Genomic DNA, 15,135 nt, shown 5'->3' with positions numbered 1-15,135 from the left:
TGAGCCCCGACGACATCGATCCAGCACGGAGCAGCTGGACGGGCTGGGGCAGCACCGGCGGGACCCCCGGCGAGCCCCCCTCGTCCACAGCAACGACGACCTGGAGTCCCTCCTCTCCCAGGACGAGGAGGATGAGGCCGATGTGCAGCGGGCGCAGGTAGGAGCCTCCTCTTCCTCTTCCTCCTCCTCCTCTTCCTGCCTTCCCCCCCCCCCCCAGGGTGTCCTGTCACCCAGCACCCACCGCAGCCAGGGGATGGATTCAGGGGCTGAGCTTGGGTGAGGGCAGGGGACCCCAGGGGTGGGATCACGATGGGTCCCCAGAAAAACCCCGTCCTGGGTGGCTTTACCGTCACCCCAGGACACTCCTGCTCAGGTTGGGAGCAGCTTCGTTTTGGGGGTCGGCGGTGGGGAGGGGAAAATAAATGGCCCATGAACCTGAGGACCACCCGGTACCAACCCAAGCCCGGGTGCACCATCCTGGGCACCGCAGCTGCCCTGTGTCACCCAGAGGTGACACCAGAGGGTGGCAGGGCCAGGAGCCGGTGGCCCCGGGTGCCAACCCCATCGCCCCTGGCAGGAGGATGCGCGGAGGCTGCCGGCGTACCGGGCCAGGCAGAGCGCCGGCGGCTGCGCCCTCTCCAAATCGGCGTCGCTCAGCATCATCGACAGCTTCCCCGACGCGGACGGTGAGTTGCAGCACCCACGTGTCCCCCCCCCCCACCCCGGGCAGGACCGGGGCGACGGCCCCGACATCGCACCTCCCGGCGCTGCCTCCCTATCCCTGCTCAAACCTCCCTAATAATGACCCAAAATCGATGGCAGTGCTGCCAAAGTTAATTATTCTCATCCCCGCCTCCGCAACAACCTTGGACTACAGCAGATGTTTCACTAGCCAAAAGAGCCGGGTTCTCTCGCCGCGCTTCGGCCCCTTTTTTAAATTCATCTTTCTTTTGCCGTTGCAGAAATTTCCCCCTTCACCTCCCAGCAGAGCCTGGTCAATGGGTGAGTTGGGGTGGGGTGGGGGGGACGGGGACACAGCCACGGGGCTGGGGGACCACGATGTACCCCTGTGCCAGGGTGTGAATGAGGCAACTCAGGGACCAGCGAGCCCTGAGGGGAGATTTAGAATTAAAATATTGGCCCAAATATTTTTTGCTTGTGGCTGCAGAGGAGGAACGGGATGGCTGCGTGCGACGGGGTCAGGCTGAGACCTGACACACTTCACTCACTCGCGGCGTCAGGGTCAGCAGGAGCAAAACCCCCAGGACCAGCAGGCTGGAGGGGGGGGATGGAGTGTCCCCCCCTGTCCCCGGGGGGCCAGGCCTCGCTCCTGGCAGGGCTCCGTGCCGTCCCCGGCGCCTGTCACAGCCCATTCCCGTCTTCATTAGGGCGGCCGTTCCCGGGAATTGTGGCGCCCGGGGCTGGCGGCGAGCCCCGCGGGGGACAAGCGAGGACAGGGACAGGGACAAGCTGACCCTGAACCACCCCGCCAAAAAGGATGGTGCTGCGTGGCCCGTGCGCCCTGAAACCATCCCCCCCCCCCCCCCCGTGTCCCCAGGGAGCGGGGCTTGTCCCCACCGAGGGTGTCCCCACGGACCCAGGGCCAGTCATAAGTGGAAACCCCCCCAGGAGAGAAGCAGGGGGGATGTGTCTGTGCCCTTAGCACCCCACAAACCTTGCAATGGCACCCATCCAGCCCGGGACCACGCCCCGCTCCCCAAATTACGGGGGAGGTGACACAGTGGGGGGGGGTCGCTGAGGAGGGGCCGTAGCCACCCGCCTTGGGGGGCGGGGGGCATCTCCACACCCGCGGGGCTCGGGGCGAACAGAAGGGGCTCTGTGCTGGTCCCAGCTGGGAGCGGAGCAGCCACCCCGGAGAAGCCGGGGCGACCGGGCTCGCTCCTCCCTATTTCTCCCGGCCCCGGGGACAGAGCGGGATTGTCCAGGCTGGATCCTCCGTCTCCTGCAGCTTCGGCGCCGGGAGCTGCGGGCAGCTGGCGGGAGAGGCGGGGAGCCAGAGCTGGGAGGAGACCCCCCTGGGCCGGACCCTCAGCTTCATCAAGAGGATGACGGGGAAGACGAAGGTAAGGAGGGGGAGCAGAGCGGGGCGGGGGGGTGGTGGTGGTGGGGGGGGGGGGGGGGGGTGATTCCCTCCCTGAAACGCGACGATGCGCTTGGGATGGGGGCTTGGGGGCGTTCGGTTGATTCTCTGCCCTGTGGGGAAGCCGTGCCTCAGTTTCCCCTGTCACCGTCCATCGCCGGTTTTCATATTGTGGGGTTTAGAGGCGGCGGGGAGAGGGGGGGGGAAACCCCTGACTGTGCTCGGGGGAGGAGTGGGTACCTTGTCCCCCCCAGGCCCCAGCGATGCGGTTTCGGTGTCGCCGCCGTCGCCCCCCTGTCCCCGTCCCCATGTCGAGGTGGTCACGGCGCACCCGGAGCATCTCGGCGTGCCCGGGCTGGCGGGGGGGGGGGGGGCACCGGTGCCAAAGCCGTTCTCCGCCGGCAGCGGGGCGGGGGGCCTACGGGGAGACCCCCTGCCCGCCGCGGGCTGGGTTGGGGGCGACACACGGTTCGCCCCCCCCCGGGTCTCGCCGGGCTCGGCCCCCGCCGCGGCCGAGGAAATGAGGCTTTTCCTGGCGGCGGGCGCGCTTGTTTGTGCGCTGAGCTCACCGCCCGCGCACCCTCCCCCGGGCCCCTCCGCTCCATCCCGGCGGTTTCCTGGAGCCATTCCTTCATTTGGGATATTTTCCTCCCGCTCCTTCCCAGCTGGAGGGCGGCAGGACCCTGCTGAGACCCACCCCCCCCCGCGCCCCACCCCGTGCCTCAGTTTCCCCATTTCTCGTGGGAGGCGATACCTGCTCGTAGGGTGCCGGGATGATTCGGTTGACCGTGGGGCAGTGAGGGGGTGCGAGGCGGGGAGGGAGGGGGGTGTCCTCCCGCTGCCCCCCTCCCACAGCGCCAGGAGTTTAGGGGGGAAACTGAGGCACGCAATGCACACGCCATCGTGGGGCTGCCGATGGCTTTATGTCCCCGGGGCGTTGCCGTCCCTCCCCTGCCACCCACTTCTGGGAGGGGGGGAAGCCCACCTCGCCCCCTCCCAGGCGGCCCCCCCGGGTTGCAATTTGCCGCCATGGGAAGCCATTAATCCCCCTTCCCTGCCCCCCCGCCCCGATCCCTGATCTCATCCTGCTCCTCCCTGCCGGGCAGCGGCCGGCCGGATTAACGGCCAGCTGTTAACATCATCAGGGGGGCCACATTCCCCCCCCCAGCACTGCAGCAAATGGGCCAAAATCCGCCCCCCCCCGGTGAGGCAGCGGGGCCCAGACCCCGCGGTCAGGATGGCTCCATCCTCGTCCCACCCCGCTGAGCGCTGAACCGGGGCTGCAAATTGTTTTAAACCCAGGATTTATTATTATTTTTATTATTTAGCAGGAGGAAAGGGCTGCTCAGGCCGGGCTCTCGCCAAGCTTCGGCTTAGCAAAGTTTGTCCTAGAAATTCTCAAGGGAGGGAGAGGGGCCCTCGAAGGCTGGGGGTGCCGGTGGGGGCGTCAGGATCCGGCCCCGCCGCGGGCGGATGGATGGGGAAAGGGGGTCGATCCTGGCCAAGGCAGAGGGACGCTGAGCCGGGCACGTGGCGATTGCATCAGGCGGGGGGGGGGGGATTGGGGTGTGGGAAGAGTGGGGTGCCCACCCCAGCATCGCTGCGAGGGGGGGTGCATGGCAGACACCCCCCCCCCCCCATCCGCCATGGTCGCTGCGGTGCTGGTGGCACAGGGATGGCACCGTCCCCGGGGGGGACACACAGATCCTGGGTCATGGGGGTGCTCGTAGCTTGGGGGGTCTCAAGCAGAAGCTGCGGCAGGGATGGGGTCCCCGGGGGCCTGGGGCACTGGGGCTCGATGGGGGGGACCCCAATAGCAGGGACCCCAAGAGAGGGGACCCCCAGAGGTCTGCAGGCAGCAGAGAGCACCCAGTGCTGGTTTTGGGGGGGACAAACTGGAGCAGCCGGGGGGGGGGTTTGGAGCGGGGGGTGCTGGCCAGGCAGCGGCTGTGGGGAGCGGGGGGGTGGCGGAGGGGAGGGACTGTGCTATTTCAGGAAGAAATAATAATCCCAGCCGCCGAGGCCGAGCTCGCCGCCGCTCCCCGGGGGCCTCAGCGCGGCCCCCCCCCCCCATCCCCGGGGTCCCCCCGCCATGTACAGCCAGCCTGCGCCCAGGGTGAGTCACGGGAACGGCTCCGAGGCGGGGTCCCGCGGGGGTCCCGGGTGCCACCCCCCGAGGGTCTCACCCGAGCACCCGACGGGGCTGGGGCGACTCCCGCCCTTGATGGGGGGACAGCCCGTGTGATGGTGGGGGGCTGCGGGGGGGGGGGGCCTGGACGGGACCCCAGGAGCAGGGCCCCACGTGCCGTGGGGTGGCTGCATCCCCGCGGCGATGCCTGGCGGCGGTTCGGGCGAAGGGCGGGTGCTGGGGCGAGAGTCCGGTCTCGTGGCGGGGGGACCCCACGGTTACCCCCAACGGGGCTGTGGGGGTCCCCTCTGCCACTCGAGCACCCCCCCCCAGCTCTTCCCTTCCTGACTTTTTATGGCTGAGCCGCCGTCGCTTCCCCCTTCGCCCTCTTCCCCCACGTGATGCTCAGGGCTCCGCGGGGCTTTCCAGTGCCCCAGCCCTGCCACGCGGGGGGAGGCACCGGACCCCCCCCAGGTACCACCGGAGCCCCCTCTGGCCGCATCCTGCCCTGGGGTGGCCGGGTGCCTCTTTGGGGTTTCCTTCCATCGGTTTTGGGGCTGTTTTAGGGTTATGGCTGGGGAGGGGGAAGCAGAAGCAAACACCGGCAGGAGGGGTTTGCACCCGGGGAGGAAATGAAAAATTAGAAATTAGGCCCTGGGTGAAAGGAGGAGCATGACCACGTCGTCGTCGTCGTCGTCCCCCCCCCCAACGCTTGGGGTGGCCTCGCGAGGGTTTGCTTCTGCTTTTGGGACGGTGATTTAATGAAAACCCGGCCTTGGCCGTGGGGCCCGCGCCCGGGAACCAGCCCGCGCTGGGTTAACGGCGGCGGCTGCCCCCGATAAACCGGCCGGCCGGAGCTCCCGCCTGCTTTTGGGGTCGTTGGATGTGTTTTCCCGACGGTTCTGCTCCGGCTCCTGACTTTTCCTCTTCCCTGGGAGCTGAGTGCGTGGGGGCAGCCCCCCTCCCCGTTCCCGTGGGGTTTTGCAGGGCTGGATTGGGGTGTTTCCTTGGCCACTGGCAATGATTTCTGCGGGGAAACCGAGGCAGCGTCGGTGGCTTTTCCCAGTTACTCATTAAGCCGAGAGCCGCCCGCGTCTCTCCTGTGCCCACACAGTTTCATCCCCGTCACCTTGGTGAGACTCGAGTGCCACCGGGCTCGGAAACGCGGGGGGGGGGGGAAAAGGGTCATTTATTTGCCTAAGGAGCCATTTGCACCCCCGTGACCCCACAGCGGGGTGGGTGGCTCGCTGGGTGACACTTGGGGGGACGGGGTCCCCAAAAAGCCTCCCCTCGGCCGCAGCCCCCAGGGTCTGCCAGGTCTTGGAGCCGTCCCGGTTCCCCCGCTTCTCCGGGCAACTTCAGGGGCGTTATCTCAGGAAGAGAGCAGGATAAATCCGATAAATCCCGGCTTCTCCCAGCTGGCGAGTTAATGTTCAACCAGGATGAGGTTAGCTCAGCTCCCGGTGCTGGGGTCCTCTCAGAAGCCAGCGTTTTAAGGGGGAAAAAAAAAAATCAATTTTTTCCTGAAATATGGCCTTAGGCCCAACTTTCCGTTGTTGGGGACCTGGGTGGGAAAGCGTCTTTTTCTGTCCCCCACTCCCAAAAGCTGGGGGGAAGCGTCAGCACCCCCAGAGCAGCTCACCAGGGCTGGTGCCGGTTTGCTCCGTTTGGGAGAGAAAAGCCCCAAAATGGAGGAAAAAGGTCGCGCTGGGCCCACGACGCGGGGATGGGCTTTGTGCATCACCCCAAAACTGCGCTTTGGGGGTATTTGGGGCTCGGGGGGGGTGGAGTTTTGGGGAGTCCCGCAGCAGCTGGGCGAGGGGGGGGGGATTGAAATCCCGTGGGATTTTCTCCTTCTTTTTGGGGTGGTGGCGCCCAGGGAGGCTGCGGGCGGTGGACGGGTGGCGGTCCCCAAAACCGCGGGGTGGGGAAACTGAGGCAGGAGTTGAAAGGCCGGGGCACCGCTCCGGAGCGACGCTGAGCTCCTCGTTCCCGTCCCAGCCACGCCCGCGCTCCGGAGTGACTCCGGTGCGGCCGGTCCCGACGCCCCGGGGCCCGATCCGGCGCGTTGCCGGGCCCCGGCTGGAACAAAGGGCCCGCGGGCAGCACGAGGCCGGGGCCGGCCGCGCGACCCGCCCCCGGGGGGGGGTCGGGGGGGGGGGCGGAGCAGGGGGCGGGCAGGAGCGGGCAGGAGCGGAGCGGATTATGTCCCGCATCGAGTCGCTGGCCCGGGCGAGCAGCGAGCGTGCCAAGGTGGGTCCCGGCGGGCGGTGCGGACCCCACCCCCCCCCCCAAAAGCGGGGTGTCCCCACCCTCAGCCCCCCTCATTTGGAAGGCGCGCATTCCCCCCCCCCCCCCCCCAAATCCTCTTGGAGGCGGGGGGAGAGGGGGGGGTGTCATCCCCATCTAGCAGAGGGGGGTTCATCGTTCACCCCCGGGATCGCTTCCCCCACCCCCCCCCCCCCCAGTTTGGGGGGGCTCTGCCCTTAGATCCCCACCTAGCTGCAGTTTTGGGGTGTCCTGCCAGGGGGAAGGGGGTTGCGGGGATGGGGTGATGATGCTGAGCGGCCCTTATAAGAGGGGGGGGAGGCGCGTTTATGCACTTCGGGGGGTCCCCAGCAAAGGGAAGGGGCGGGGGGGGGCGGGCGAGGACCCTCCGCAAGCCTGGGCGCAGCCGCTCCCCATTGTGCAGCGGGGTCTCTCCCGGGAAGACAATAACCCTCCTGCCTGCGCCCCGACACCCCCGCCCCCACCCCCGCCCTGACACCCCGCCGCCGTCCGCCGGCGAACTTCGGCGAAGCCCCCGGCCGAACTTCCCCCCCCCCCCTCGCTCCCGGCCGCCGGAGCCGGAGGCCTTTTGGTGGCGTGGAAACCCTCCAGCTCCGGCACGGCGGGTGAGGAAGTCGCCTCCTCCTCCTCCTCCTGCCGAGGGGGTGCGAGCGAGGCCGGACCCCCCCCCCCCCCGCGCCCCGCTTTTGTTGCCCGCAGCCAGGTAGAGACAAAGCCCCGCCGTTCTCCGGGCGACGGGGAAACTGAGGCACGGAGAAAGCGGGGCGCGCTCGTTTCCCCGTCGCCCGTGACTTGGCGAGGGTGCGAGCCCGGGCGCCGTCGTGCTGCCCCCGGAGCGTGTGGCAATCGCTGCCGTGGCGAAATGATGGGCGAAGGGGGGGGGTGGGGGGGTGGTTAAGGGGGGGGGGGGGCCCGCTGGCGCCTGGCGCTGCCTGCGCTTGGCCAGGGCTTTGTGCTGCTGCTGCCGGCTGCTGCGGGCGTGCGAGGCAGGTGGGTGTGCAAGGCGGGTGTGCAAAGCTCCGCTCCCCCTCCCTGCCTCAGTTTACCCCAAATGGGAGATTTTTTTTTTTGGGGGGGGGGGGGGAACCCCAATGCCGGCACTGCCCTGGCTGAAGCGGCGTGGACCGGCCTTGCATGCACCGAGTTTGGCGGGTCTGAGCCGGGTGGGGAGCGGCCGGAGGTTTGGGAGTGTTTGGCCCTGAGCTCTGGGTTGTTTTTTTCTTCGGGGGGGTGGGGGCAGAGGTGGTGATGGTAGCGGGGAGGGGGGGAAGTGGTTGTTGGTTCCTGTGCCGGCCCGGGAGAAGGGGGGGAAATGGCGGTTTTTGTTTAAAGAAAGTTTCATCAAAGGCTGTTTTGCCCCACCCAGGGCTGTGCCCTGGCCGGGGGGGGGGCCTGTCGGGGTGTGTGTGTCCCCCCCGGGGAGGGGACGGCTCCCAAGCACTCCCAGCTGTCACCGCTTTAGAAATAGGGCCCCCCCCCCCCCATCAAAGGCAGCGGGGGGGACACACGACACAGTCGTGGGACCCCCCCCCCCCAACTGGGATGTGCTGGGGGCAGATGGGGTGTGTGGGGGACACCCCACCCCCCCCAATCCCACCGCGGCTTTACAACCGTGGGGTACCCGTCTCCCGGGGTGGGACCTGCTTTTAGGGGGACTCGGATTCCCTCCCCCCTGCCTTCCCTGGAGCCCCCCCAAAACAGCAGAGAGGGGGTCCCTGCTGCTCCCACACCGCGCCCCTCTAGCTGAACCCCCCCAGCTCCAGAGCATCGCTCCTCCAGCAGCTTTAAACAGCGGAGGGGACAAATTTGGGGTCAAACCAGGGCTTTTATGCATTGGGGGGGGGGCACCCCCTCTTTTTTTGGGGGGGGAAGGAGCTGCCGGGCATCTCTGCGCGGTTTCGGCCCCGGCGCGGCGGCATCTTTTGTTGCCACGCCGGTGAGGACGGTGCTGGCTTTGTTCAACGCCAGGGTGGCACGCGGAGGGGGGGGGACCGTCCCCAACAAGGGGGGGGACACACTGTCCCAGCAAGGAAGGGACCGACACAGCTTCGTGTTGGGGGGTCAGATCCATCACCCAGGTCAGACCTTTTGCTTTTTTGGGGGGCTGCCCCCCCCCTCCGACCCCAGCTCTTCACACCCGGCACGGAGGTGGTGACGCGCAGGTGGCTTTTTGGGGGGGGGGGGGGGGACACGGACACCATAGGGCGGTTGCAGCTGGGGTTGTCATCGCCCCAAAATCTCTGCCCCCCCCCCCCCCCCCGGGTCTGGCTGGAGTTTTTCAGCTCCGGAGGTTGGCGCGGGTGTGTTCTCACGCAGGAAAAGAAATCGGCTATCTTGGGCGAAGTCGTGTCGGTGCCAACAGAAATACACCCGCCGTAGGCGTCGCACCGCGGCGCCGGAAAAAAAAAAAAAAAAAAAAAAATTACCACCCAAAAAAACCCCCAATTTCTATTTAAAGTGGAGAAACTTTCTGCTTCCCGGCAGCGCCGCAGAGATCAGATGCGGGGGGACCCTCCGAAACCCCCCGGCCCGGAGAGGCCGCGGTGCCCATGCCGGGGATTTGGCTCAAGCCCCGTTTTTGTGCCGCCGGGGTTGGGGGTGATGCACTGGGGTATCCGCCGCTGGGGTTTTTTTGGGGGGGGGGGGGCACGGGGATGGAGGTGGTGGCCACCGGTTCTCCACGCCCCCCCCCCCCCCCCCCCCCAGGGTATTTACAGCCACGCGGTAGCTCGTGTCCTGCCACCTCTGTCGTCCCCCTGTGCCGGTCGTGGGGTGCACCCTGACACCCCCAAACCCGTGGTTGGACCCAGGCGTCTGGGCTGGGTGGGTGGGGGTCTGAAATGCTCCCCCCCCACACCCCGGTGGGCAGCCAGAACCCCTCAGGGGCCCCAAATCCCCCCCTAACCCCCTCTTCCCACCCATGTGCTCTCCAAGGGGCTGATGGTGACACCCCCCCCCCCCCCCAAAATACTTCCAGGGCATCTGGGGGTGATGCTGAAGCCTCGTGGGGTTTTTTGGCACCGGTTGCGCCCGATTTCCACCCCCCGCCCCCCGCAGCGTGGCCTTTGTGGGGTGGGGGGTACCCAGAAATGCTGCAGGGTGGGGGTCCAGGTGGGGGGGACATAGGCAAGGTGGGGGGGCTGGGTGGGAGACCCAGGCGTTCTGTGGGGCGGCGGGCTCTGGGTAGGGGGGACCCAGGCAGGGAGGGGGGCTGGGTGGGGGTCACCCAGGTGTGCTGCGGGGGGGGGGGGTGTCTGGGGGGGGGAACGACCCAGGCAGGGAGGGGGTCCGGGGCGGGTGGGAGCCGGTGTCGGGGAGCAGATCCAGGGGCGCTGGTGGCGGGGGGGCCGCGGGTGCAGGAAGAGGAATCGCCTCCCGCCTTTGTCTGGCGGCGGTTTGGTTTCCTGCGGCCGGGGCCGGGGCTGGAGGAACCGCGGGGTCCCTCCGGGGAGAGGGGGGAGCAAAAATAAAACAAGAGGAGGAAAAAAGAAGGAAAATTAGAAAAAGGAAAGAAAAGGGAAAAAAAAAAAAAGGAAAGTGGAGGAAAGGAAAGCAGAGAAAAAGAAAGGAAAGAGGAGAAAAGGCAAAATAAAAAAAAGGGGGGAAAGTATTAAAAAAAAGGCTGAAAAAATGGAAAGAAAAGGAAAAAAAAAAAGGAAAGAAAAGGAAAAAGAAAGCAAAAAAAAAAGGAAAGGAAAAAGGAAAGCAAAAAGAAAAAGGAAAGCAAAAAGGGAAAAAAGGAGAGGAAAAGGGAAAAAAGGAAAGCAAAAAAAGTAAAAAAAAACCCAACATAACATTAAAAAAACAAAAAAGCAGAAAGCAGCAAAAAAAGGCAAAGCAAAGAAAAAGCAAAGCAAAAAAAAAAAAAAAAAGGGCCGGGAACAATCGCGGCGCAGAGCGGGGCAGATGTTGTGGCCGGAGGCTCGGCCGGCGCGGCGCTGCTCCCTCCCAGGCGGGTGGGGGGCCGGGGGGGCCGGGATGTGCTGCTGCTCCTGCGCCCCGTTCCCGGCGGACGGGGAGGTGGAGAGACCCCTCTGCGGAGAGCGGGTGAGCGCCCGATCCCCCCCGGCTCCCCGTCAACCCTGGGGTGTGTGCGTGTGTCCCCCCCCCCACCAGGCACAGAGTGGGGCCCGTGGCTGCGGCCCCCCCCCCCCGGTGTCTCCTCTCCCTGGGGACCACGGGGTATGGGGAGCCCCACTCCTGTCCCGTGGGCTTCCTCACCTTCCTCCCCACTTGCCTGGCTCCTCCCGGGGGGGGGCCCTCGGCCTCTCTCACCCACCCTCCTGGGGGGGTTGGGAGCGGGGAGGGAAACCGGGACCCCCTTTGGCATCGCTGAGCCACGGGACGGGGGATCGGGGACCCAAAGCGCCGTCGTTTTGGGGGGGCTGGCGCAGAGTGGGGCTGTTTGGCGGGTGCCCCGGTGCCAGGCACAGCCGGGTACCGTGGGGGGGGACGGGGGGACACACACACAAAGGCAGCTCTGTGCCGTTGGGGGCGGGGGGGGGGGGTCTGAGGCAAAAGCAGCCTCCCTTGAGATGCTCGGGATAACGCCGGCTCGCTCCCTTTTCCCGGGAGGGGAAAACCATGGCGAGTCACCGGCAGCACCGGGGTCCCCAAAGCGGACCCCCAAACCATCCCTGGCTTCGAACACCCGTTCGGGGGGGGGGGAAAAAGATGAAAATATCCACTTTGGGTAAAAAAAGGAGGCGGAAGGCGCAGGGCTGCCGGCTGCGATGCTCCGGTGATGCCCCCAGCCCCCGTGGGCGCCGGGGAGCATCGTCACCTCCCCCCCGCTGCGGCCCCCGCATCTCGTCCCCATTGGGGCTGGCGGCTGCGGTGCTGGGGGGGGGGGGGGGGGGGGATTTCTCCCGCAGCCACCCGGTTGTCATGGTTATGGGATGATGGGAAGCACGGGCGAGCGGAGCGATCGGGGTGGCTTCTCCCCAGCCGCTCGGCTCCCCGTCCTCCCCTCCCCGGGGCGGCAGGACCCCCCGAGCGTCGCGGGGGATCGGGGGTCCCACGTCCCCCCCAGCCCCCCGCGACCATGAGCCGCGTCCCCAAGCAAGCGGGGGCCGCGGCGGGTGGTGCCGCCGGGCGCCCGCCGTGCCGCAGCCCCGTCAGGCGCCCGTCGCATCTCTCCGGGCAGAGCAAGGAGAAGGAGAAGGAGAAGATGAAGGAGGGCAAGGACAAGGACGCCCGTTACACCAACGGCCACCTCTTCACCACCATCACCGTCTCCGGCATGACCATGTGCTTCGCCTGCAACAAGAGCATCACGGCCAAGGAGGCTCTTATCTGCCCCAGTGAGTAGCCAAACGGGCCGCGGCGGCGTTGCCGGCTGGGCACGGCGCTCCCCCCGTTTCAAGAGGCCCGTCGGTCCCAGTTTGGCGCCGCGGAATGGGCGAGCGGACGCGCTGCCGGGCCGGTTTCTCCGAGGCGCCCTGGATCAACGCCGGCACGTCCCCGGCGAGGCAGCTGGCACCGCTGGCTCCTGCCAGCTCCCCCCTCCTCCCCGGCGCGGTGCCATGTCCCCGGGCTGGCACGGGGTGCCGTGTCCCCCCGGGTTTTGGGGGGTGCGGGGGGGGGGGGGGTTGGTGGTGGCACCGCGGCAGCTCAGCTGCTCGCCGGCAGCTGCGGCTCCGCTGTAAATCCGCATCCGCCCGGATTCCCCCCGGCATCTGCTCCTGTCGCTCCGGTGCGGCGGCTCCCCCGGGATTAAGGGGGGGGGAGGGTCGTCCCCCCCCCTGCCCAGTGTCACCGGGGGGTGCCGTCACCTCTCCCTGTGTGTGTGTCCCCCCCAGCCTGCAACGTCACCATCCACAACCGCTGCAAGGACACGCTGCCCAACTGCACCAAGGTGAAGCAGAAGGTGAGTGCCCGCCTGGCTGCAACAAGTGACACGAGCTGGCCGGTCTCAGCCACTCCAGGGTTGTTGTTTTTTTTGTTTTTTTTTTTTGTTGGGGGGGATGGGGGGGACGGGGGGACACAGACACACGGACACGGTGACACCCGCCATGACGCCTCCGCTCCCTCCCCCAGCAACAGAAAGCCGCGCTGCTGAAGAACAGCTCGGCGCTGCAGTCGGTCTCGCTGCGCAATAAAAGTGAGTGGGGTGCTGGGTGGGGGAGGACGGCCCTTCCCCCCCCCGTTGCCTATCGCCGAGGTGTCAACGCTGTGGGGGACACCCCCCTCACCCCCCGCTTTGGGGACACCCTTGGGGAGGGCTGAGGGACAAGCCTCTGCTGGGGGGATGCGGATTTGAGGTGCCTCCTGGGGGGCGGGGGGGGGGTGGGGTGGTCATGGTGCTGACCCCCCGCTGTGTGTGTCCCCCCCCAGCTGCCATTCGGGAGCGCCCCAACTCGGCCATTTACCCCTCGGAGAGCTTCCGCCAGACGCTGCTGGGTCCCCGCCGCGGCCGACCCTCCCTCTCCCTCTCCAAGAGCGTCTCCACCACCAACATCGCGGGGTAAGCTGGGGGGGGGGGTGGGGTGGAAATGGGGGGTCCGGGGGTGTCCCCAGTGTCTCCATCACGTCCCGCCCTCCCCACCCAGGACGTTCAACGACGAGTCTCCCCTGGGGATACGGCGGATCCTGTCCCAGTCCACAGATTCCCTCAACATGCGCAACCGCACGCTCTCCGTGGAGTCGCTCATCGACGAAGGTGGGGACCCGCCGTGGGGGGACACACACACACACGGGGTGTAGGGGGGACACACGGGGTGCGGGGCCAGGCCCCCCCCCTCCCACCGCCCTCCCGCGCAGGCCCCGACGTCATCCTCACCAGCTGATGAGCGACTTCGAGACGGACGGGAAGGACTTTGAGGCGGATTCCTGGAGCTTGGCCGTGGACAACAGCTACCTGCAGCAGCACAAGATGGACGTCATGAAGCGCCAGGACGTCATCTACGGTGGGTGGCCGGGGGGGGGACACGGCGTGCCGGGGTGAGTTGGGGCTGGAGGGACAGGCTGGGGCCACGGGGATGGGTCAGAGCTGCAGGCGTGGGTAGGGAGAGATGGGGACGCAGGGACGGGGCAGGGGACACCGGGATGGAGAGGTCACAGGGAAGGGGACGCAGGGACAGGGCAGAGATGGAGGATGGGGACAAAGGGACAAGGTAGGGGACACAGGGACAGGGAAGATGGGAATGCAGAGATGGGGACACAGGGACAGATCAGAGGTGCAGAGATGGGACACAGGGACAGGGCAGGGGACACTGGGATGAGGCAGAAATTCAGGGACAGGGATGGAGAGGTCACAGGGAAGGGGACACAGGGACAGGTCAGAGATGGGAATGCAGAAATGGGGACACAGGGACAGATCAGAGGTGCAGAGATGGGAACACAGGGACAGGGCAGGGGACACTGGGATGGAGAGGTCACAGGGAAGGGGACACAGGGACAGGGCAGAGATGGGAATGTAGAAATGGGGCACAGGGATAGGGACATAGGGACAGGGCAGAAATGGGGACACAGGGATAGGGGACACAGGGACAGATCAGAGGTGCAGAAATGGGGACACGGGACAGGGCAGAGATGGGAATGCAGAGATGGGTACACAGGACAGGGACACAGGGATAGGTCAGAGATGGGGACACAGGGACGGGGGACACAGGGACAGGGCAGAGATGGGACACAGGGACAGGGGACACAGGGACAGGGCAGATGGGGACACAGGGACGGGGGACACAGGGATAGGTCAGAGATGGGGACACAGGGACGGGGGACACAGGAACAGGGCAGAGATGGGGACACAGGGATAGGTCAGAGATGGGGACACAGGGACAGGGACACAGGGACAGGGCAGAGATGGGACACAGGGACAGGCTGGGGGACACAGAGATGGGTCAGAGACATGGAATGGGACGCAGAGATGGGGAACGTGGGGACATGGGTGGGGGTGGAGATGGGAACAGCCGGGGGCGGTAGGGACAGGGCGAGGGGCTGTCCCCACGGCACAGAGCAGGCTGGGACCCGGGTGGGGTGGGGTGGGGGTGGCTGTCCCCTGACCCCCCCCCCCCCCCGCCACAGAGCTGATCCAGACGGAGATCCACCACGTCCGCACGCTGAAGATCATGGCCACCATGTTCCGCAAGGCCATGCTGGAGGAGCTGCAGGTGGACCCCGGCACGGTGCAGAAGATCTTCCCCTGCGTGGACGAGCTGAGCCAGATCCACGAGCGGTTTCCTGGCGCAGCTCCTGGAGCGCCGCAGGGAGTCCCTGGCCCACGACAGCAACAAGAACTTCGTCATCAACCGCCTTGGGGACATCCTCGTCAACCAGGTGGGGACGCCACCAGAGCCGTGGGTGCTGATGCCGGCGGGGGGGGATATGGGCTGGCTGACATCCCCATGTCACCCCCCGGGCAAGTTTTCGGGTGCCAGCGCGGAGCAGCTGAAGAAAGCCTACTCCGAGTTCTCAGCAAGCACACCAAAGCCGTCAAGGAGTACAAGGACCTGCTTGCCCGCGACAAGCGCTTCCAGCAGTTCATCCGGGTGAGCGCCCGCCGTCCCTGCACGGCGCCGGGGGGTCCCCCCCCTACCCCCACCCCCCCCTGCGATGGGTGTCGGGGTCTCCCTGCAGGCTCTGGGCTTTGCGCCCTGCTGGAAGACCCTCTGCC

General features: G+C 66.9%; 1 protein-coding gene across 5 annotated transcripts; it reads left to right on the top strand.

The window, feature by feature from the left end:
• The first annotated feature begins 16 nt into the window (after nucleotides 1-16).
• Nucleotides 17-13,312, top strand: LOC116965451 (rho guanine nucleotide exchange factor 2-like). Of its 5 annotated transcripts, XM_042785667.1 has the most exons (10): nucleotides 17-157; nucleotides 578-686; nucleotides 963-1,002; nucleotides 1,970-2,084; nucleotides 11,665-11,821; nucleotides 12,320-12,387; nucleotides 12,558-12,621; nucleotides 12,855-12,984; nucleotides 13,070-13,179; nucleotides 13,281-13,312. In XM_042785667.1, exons 4-10 carry the CDS (start codon nucleotides 2,067-2,069, stop codon nucleotides 13,304-13,306), a joined length of 573 nt encoding a protein of 190 aa, XP_042641601.1. In that variant the 5' UTR covers nucleotides 17-157; nucleotides 578-686; nucleotides 963-1,002; nucleotides 1,970-2,066; the 3' UTR covers nucleotides 13,307-13,312. The 5 variants fall into 5 exon arrangements, with proteins under 5 accessions (XP_042641601.1, XP_042641600.1, XP_042641599.1 ...); XM_042785666.1 differs by lacking the exons at nucleotides 17-157; nucleotides 578-686; nucleotides 963-1,002; nucleotides 1,970-2,084 and adding an exon at nucleotides 4,125-4,217; XM_042785665.1 differs by lacking the exons at nucleotides 17-157; nucleotides 578-686; nucleotides 963-1,002; nucleotides 1,970-2,084 and adding an exon at nucleotides 6,400-6,482.
• The last annotated feature ends 1,823 nt before the right edge of the window (nucleotides 13,313-15,135 follow it).

This window comes from Tyto alba, unplaced genomic scaffold (genome assembly GCF_018691265.1).
Source record: "Tyto alba isolate M040663 unplaced genomic scaffold, T.alba_DEE_v4.0 Super-Scaffold_8, whole genome shotgun sequence".
Classification (NCBI taxonomy): Eukaryota; Metazoa; Chordata; class Aves; order Strigiformes; family Tytonidae; genus Tyto; species Tyto alba.
Note: the sequence above shows the minus strand (reverse complement) of the source record. Positions and strands in the feature narration are given on the sequence as shown.